The following is a 6,109-nucleotide window of genomic DNA, read 5'->3' as shown; positions in this document are numbered from 1 at the left end:
TCAAGAAAGTATTTTGTAGCATAAGTGGAAGTCAGGTCCATTCATGTCTGGAAAATGGATACTATAGAACACATCTGAATCATCACAAATGAAAAAATAACTTTAATATTACTGAGGACATCTTCACTCAACTTTGTAAATTTGCGTGTATAAAAAAGGAAGCTCGCAGCTTGTTTTTGGCAAAATAGCTTGGATTTGCTACTTGAAGTTTCAGTTACCCAAAGGAGGAAACTTGATGTTTTAAAAAAACTAATTATAAATGTTTGAATAGATTTGTAATATATGTATAAGATCTGTAGCAACAGAATACATACCTGAAGAGAGCTCATAATTTCATTTAGTTTATTAGACAAAAATATATGATTTAGACAAGTTTTGCTGACGTGTTATTTACAATCTGAAATCACTCTATATACAGAAAAAAGAAAACCACAAACACATGGGAAACATTTACCAAACAAATAATCCAAGAATGGTTAGAATAACACGATCTGAAATGGTACAATGAGGAAGGGGATCCATCTACAGATTTGTGTAATGCTTTTATGGATTTGCACCACCTTATTGCAAAAAGAGATTGATGGGAGTCGTTTATACCGTTTCCTTTTTTTTCACTCTCTCTGTCCTTAATACCAGTCTCTGTAATATTTTTTCACCAAATCATTTAATCAAGCAGAAGGGAGAGCTGTTAAAATTCTCGGTGTTCCCTCTTGCTGAGCCAAAGAGCTGCAGGGGGGGGAAGGGAGAAGGAAAAAAAAAAGTAACAATCTTTCAGAAAAAAAGTATCTTTTTTTTTTTCAATTGTGCATCTACTTCTATAGCATCTGAGTAATAGATAATTGCACAAAAATCATTGTCTGTAGTGTAATTAACACAAGATCTTTGAGATCTGTTAGGTTTTAGAAAAGTTACAGTCTGGCTATGTACAATTGCAATTTAGTCTAAGTTTGAAAAGATTGGAGCAACTCCTGTGCTGTTCCCATTGTCGGTATGTATTATTATGGTGATGATTAGGTGCTATAATTAGTCTTTATTATTGAAACACTCTGTTTCACATAAGTAACATTCCTACAGTGAAAACAAACAAACAAACTCACTTGTCACGGACAGGCTGGAAGGGCGATTTTAGCGGCTGGGGTGGGGAGTCAGTTCTTGGTACATTTTCTCTTTCTAGAAGGAGACAAAAAAATAAAAAAAAATAAAAAAACAAAAAAAAAGAAAAAAACAAAAAAAAAAAAAAGAAAAAAAAAGCCAAACAAAAACAGGAGAACCATTTTAGAATAACAGCAGTAAGAACCTGGACACTGCAGAGAACACACTCCCCTCTCACCCTCCTGTTCAGATGTGAACAGATACATGTGTGTGTGTGTACAGCGCTATACCCTACTTTCAGCATTTCAGTAGTCTGCAGGCTTTTCTTGACACACTTCTTACTGTTATTGAAGTTATTGGGAGATGAGGGTCACAAAAGAGGGAAGGAAACCTCAAACTTATACATTTCACTGCGCTCTTCCTGAATTTTCATCTTACTTGATGGGTGTATAGGGTGAGAATGTAATAGGCCATGTGAAATGTGCTTAATGTATGTGACCAACACGCTGGGTGGGGGGCTGGAAATCAAGGCTAGAGTAAACTGTAGCTCCATTAAAAGCAATCAGTTACACCTGTGTGACACCATTCCTCAAGGAGAAGTTCACGTGCACGTCTTGGGGGTGGAGGGAGAGGTGAAAGCCTGAAATACATTAATTACCTATGTGTTTGGGACTGGTCCTCTCTGAAGCTTTGTCGCTGCTTAGTGCTCCCAGGGTTGCTGTTAAAACAGAAGATTGTTGCTGGGCCTGGAGGTGGTGATTGTGATGAGCAGCATGGTGGTGATTTACTCCCAAAAAGGACCTCACATTTAGAAGGGAACTCTGAGTGAGGAAAGCCCCATTTGTCCAGTTGTGAAATTTGCCAATCTGGCATGTGTAGAGTCCATGGCTAGGGAGAAAAGCGGGGTGCTGAATCTGAGGAGAAGTGTGGTTAACCTGGGGAGGAGGGGGCGGAGGAGGAGAAGATTTCAGGGCACCATCAGGACTCGTTGCTGTCTCTGCCAAAGACCAAATCTTGGGTTTGCTGTGAGATGGCATCTGTAAATTGTTCGGTCCCCCAGGACTGATGATTCTCGTGCTATTGTCAGAGGCCTCCTTCACCATGGCCAGCGCGTCTTTGGGTTTCAGCCCTTCAGACCCTGACAGTGCCAAATCCTTCTCCTTTTCCAAGTGCTCCTCTTCGCTGCTTTGTCTCAGGAGCTCAGGCTTCTCCTCCTCTTCCTCATTGCTCTGCTCCCCATCATTCTCATCGATTTTATCTATATCTATGCTCTCCAGGTCAATTTCCTCATCATCTTCATTCTTCTCAGGGTCCCCCTCATTGTCACTCCCGAAGAGATTTGCATCTTCTTGGTCCTTACTCCTGGAGCCCCAGGTCACCTTGTTCTCCTTCTTGAGCCGCCGGCGGGCGTTGGCGAACCAGGTGGAGACCTGGGTGAGGGTCATCTTGGTGATGATGGCCAGCATGATCTTCTCGCCCTTGGTGGGGTAGGGGTTCTTGCGGTGCTCGTTGAGCCAGGCCTTGAGGGTGCTGGTGCTCTCCCGGGTGGCATTCTTGGGCCGCCCCGGGTCCCCGTATTGGAATTGTCCGTAGGGATAATAGGCGGGGGCAGTGTGGGCAGCAAAGGTAGCAGGGTGGACACCCGGATTATCTTTCAGCTCGTACTGGGAGCCCTGCAACACATTCAGACAAGCGGAGAGGAAAAAGCACATCAATTATCTCGTTAGCGTCTCTAACAGACCTGAATAGGCTACTCCGGGAGCCGGAATACGCCTTTCAGCGGTGCAAAGGGTCTTCACAGCCGAATTCGGCCCTGCCCGTTCCACGCTCTTCACATTTAGGTCATACAGAGAGGTGTTCCCAAATGATTCCCCCTTCTTGCAGGGAAAGGAAAAAGAGGTGCTAAGCGGGGCTCTGACAGACATTATGAGTATTTTCTCCGCAAACCAAACCAAACCAGACCAAACGATGGAAACACAACTTTGCCTCCCTCTCAGCAAGAAAATTTACTGTGCCCTTGAAATTATCAGGCACATAGAACAGATACTACACCGCAGTTACCAACTAATGCCCGCGCACAGCGCCGCATTTATCTGCAAAGTATCCAGGAGGATGTTAGAAATGCATGCAGACCATTCTTTATTTTTGCTCCTAATGAGATGAGGCTGGGGGGAATGAATGCACAACTTCAGTACGAGGGGACTTATAATGTGAAAGACTTTGCACACACATGCCAACAGCTCCATCCCCGCTCCCCAAATCATACACCAAGATTCCGGAGTAAAACATTAACTTCTAACTCTTAGAACAGGCTTTAAACTCGTGAATGAAAACTGATCCATGCATTGTAGAATATGGATACGTAGACACTTTATCTCATAAGTTTTACTTTGATCCGGCCAGAGCAAACACAAGTTGTTTACAAGCGTTTAGAGACGGTGATTTATTTGCAATCAATATTCTTTTTATCATCAGTAGTAAAACACAGCAAGTCAAATTATCCCATCAGGTGTTTTGGTAAATAACATTTTATCTTTCTAGCAACCTCATTAGGCCTCATTATTACCGCAAATTGTCCAGATATTAACCTAATATTTTAGTTCTTAATTTGCAAATGTTCAGAAATTTAGAATTTATTTCGAAATATCACCATCGTGGTTAATCACTGTAATAAAATACCAGGATACTTTGCGAGTAGGAACGGGAACTGTTCCAAAATAGCTAACATTTCAAGCAGTTTTCTTTCTTTATTTCATCTATTACGATCTTGCCTCTTTTTTTGTTTTTGTTTTTGTTTTTTTGCCTAGTCCGGGAATACATTCTTCATACTACTATGTCATAATTTATGTCAGCCTTAGAAATCGACCTCTTCAATAATGTTTGTGAAGAAACTAATTAAACTTTGTCAAACAGTTAAGAAGGATCATGTATTTTAATTTCAGAGACACCGCTTATACACAAAGAGTAGCCCGATGTAATTTTTGTAATGTGTTACAGAGTAGGCTTTCTGCACTCCCTTTATTCTGCTGTCTTCTGTTATTGTTGCTGAAATGATATTTTTTGTGTAAACTCTGTTGGGAATTCTTTTGAAGAAGCCACTTGTGAATCACTCATTTCTTCTGTCTCAACTTTATTGCATTTCCAAAATCAAGGTTAAAAAAGGAGTAGGAAATGCATGCTGTTTAGAGTGACCTTACAGGAAATGTTTGCAGTAGAAAAATTATCTGTTTTCAGATGCTGTCCCTTGTTCAACAGCGTATTTTCCTATTTGCCTACATATATTTATTAAGAACCCTAACAAGTTATGCGTTGCGTGCATTCAGTTATAAATATTCACACTTTTTCTGTGTCGGGGGAGAGAAAAGAGGGATATTTGGAAAATTAAGTGGAACCTATGCGTAGCGCCGCTGACAATTTTGGTGATACCAGCAACGAAAATGTTTCAATGACACCAGATATAAAACCAGTTAGTTTAAAAAAAAAAAAAATGTTTCACTTTCTAACTATTACGTTCTAAAGAAAACGTCAGTTTAATCCCGAAGACAGTCCGGGCGGCGACAATTTCTCTTAGAATGAACGCCGACATGCGTTCCTGCCTCGATGCCTATAATGGGATGTAGATGCCCTCTTTCGCTTCATGCAAATCCCATCTATGATACCCGCCATAATCAGAGTATGAAAAGTTCAAGGAACGGAACGGGACATTTTCAAGGCTTGAGGAAAATGCCTTGAAATAAACGGGAGCCCCAGGTACCGACGCTTTGGCCTTTCGGACGGAACCTGTTTATTTCTCAGCGGCAAAGAAAAGTACCAAGCGGAAAGAGGAGCGCGCTGGACAGCCCAGTGAAACAGCAGGACCGACAATAACACCCGTCAACAACAACACCAATAACAACAAAGAAAGAAAAGAAAAGAAAACAAAAAATAGCCGAGTTGCTAGGGAAAGCCGACAATACGGAGGCAGGAGCCCTGCTTTAGCTGTTCCACCGCCAAAAAAAACTCGGAGGAGTTTTGCCCGGCTGGAAAGACGAGGAGGATGGGGGGCTTCGCGGGCAGACGGAGCCCACGACTCCGATCCCCCCTCTCTCCGCAGACCCGACGAGAGCCGCGCTTTCCTCTGCACGGCGGACCCCGCGCCGGGCGTGAGCCGCCACCGCAGCCGCCCCCGCGCTGGGCTCCGCAGCCTCGCCCGCCCCCGGCTCCCCCGGCTCCCCCGGCTCCCCCGGCCGCGCTCGGCGGGCCCGGGCAGGCGCGGGGGGCAGCGCGGTGCTCACTCACCATTTGGGAGAAGAGGCCGAGGTCGGCGGTGTAGGGCAGGAAGGCGCTGTAGTTGGGGGCGCTGTAGGGGCTGGCGTACATGCCCAGCACCGAGGTGACAGCGGCCGAGCCGCTGCCCAGCTCGGCGCCCGCGGGCCGGCCCGAGGCGGCAGCGGCGGCGGCGGCGGCTGCGGCGGCGGCGGCCAGCACCCCGGGCCGGTCGCTCCCGTACACCGCCTGGCTGGCGCTGAGATACTGCGGGTAGCCCAGCTGGGGGAAGGACATCTCCGGGGCGCGGGCACAGAGGCGGCGGCAGCAGCACTGGCGGCAGCAGCAGAAGCGGCAGAGATATAAAAAAAAAAAAGAGGAGGGGGGAAGGGGGGGGAAGGAATTATACCAAAAAAAAAAAAAAAAAAAAAAAAAGGGGGAGGAGGGAGCCTGCTGAAGAGCCGGGGAGGGGAGCGGAACAAACCCGGGCTTCTCTGGATCTCTCTCTCTCTCTCTTTCTTTTTTCCTCCCCCCCGCTCTTTACTGGAGTCAGGCAGGGCGAGAGAAAAGAAATCGAGCCGATAATTTTCTTTTTTCGTTCTGATTTCTTTCTGTCAGATATATATTGCACCCTAGGTATGGAGGAGGAGGAGGAGGAGTGTGGCAGGATTCAGTGGGGTGTCTTTCCTCAAATCTCGGCTCTTCTGTGCTCCTAAATCCCTTAGATGTGATCTGATCAACAATTGAGCTCCAACTGATGTGTCTGCCCTTA

At 45.2% G+C, this 6,109-nt stretch overlaps 1 protein-coding gene across 1 annotated transcript; it reads right to left on the bottom strand.

Moving 5' to 3' along the window:
• Positions 1–328: 328 nt before the first annotated feature.
• Positions 329–6,109, bottom strand: IRX1 (iroquois homeobox 1). Its single transcript, XM_063164348.1, has 4 exons — positions 5,371–6,109; positions 1,751–2,765; positions 1,098–1,170; positions 329–726 (listed from the first exon to the last, which is right to left on the bottom strand). Exons 1-4 carry the CDS (start codon positions 5,632–5,634, stop codon positions 669–671), a joined length of 1,410 nt encoding a protein of 469 aa, XP_063020418.1. The 5' UTR covers positions 5,635–6,109; the 3' UTR covers positions 329–668.

This window comes from Melospiza melodia, chromosome 1 (genome assembly GCF_035770615.1).
Source record: "Melospiza melodia melodia isolate bMelMel2 chromosome 1, bMelMel2.pri, whole genome shotgun sequence".
Lineage (NCBI taxonomy): Eukaryota > Metazoa > Chordata > Aves > Passeriformes > Passerellidae > Melospiza > Melospiza melodia.
The sequence above is the reverse complement of the archived record's forward strand: the minus strand, read 5'-3'. Positions and strand labels throughout refer to the sequence as shown.

Excerpts from the sequence above, each read along its gene's own strand:
- IRX1 (XM_063164348.1), bottom strand. The coding sequence starts at position 5,634 with ATGTCCTTCCCCCAGCTGGGCTACCCGCAGTATCTCAGCGCCAGCCAG. Across the intron at positions 2,766-5,370 it reads TCGGCCTCTTCTCCCAAATG|GGCTCCCAGTACGAGCTGAA; the intron begins GTGAGTGAGCAC and ends AATGTGTTGCAG. Across the intron at positions 727-1,097 it reads TTCCAGCCTGTCCGTGACAA|CTCTTTGGCTCAGCAAGAGG; the intron begins GTGAGTTTGTTT and ends CCCCCCCTGCAG.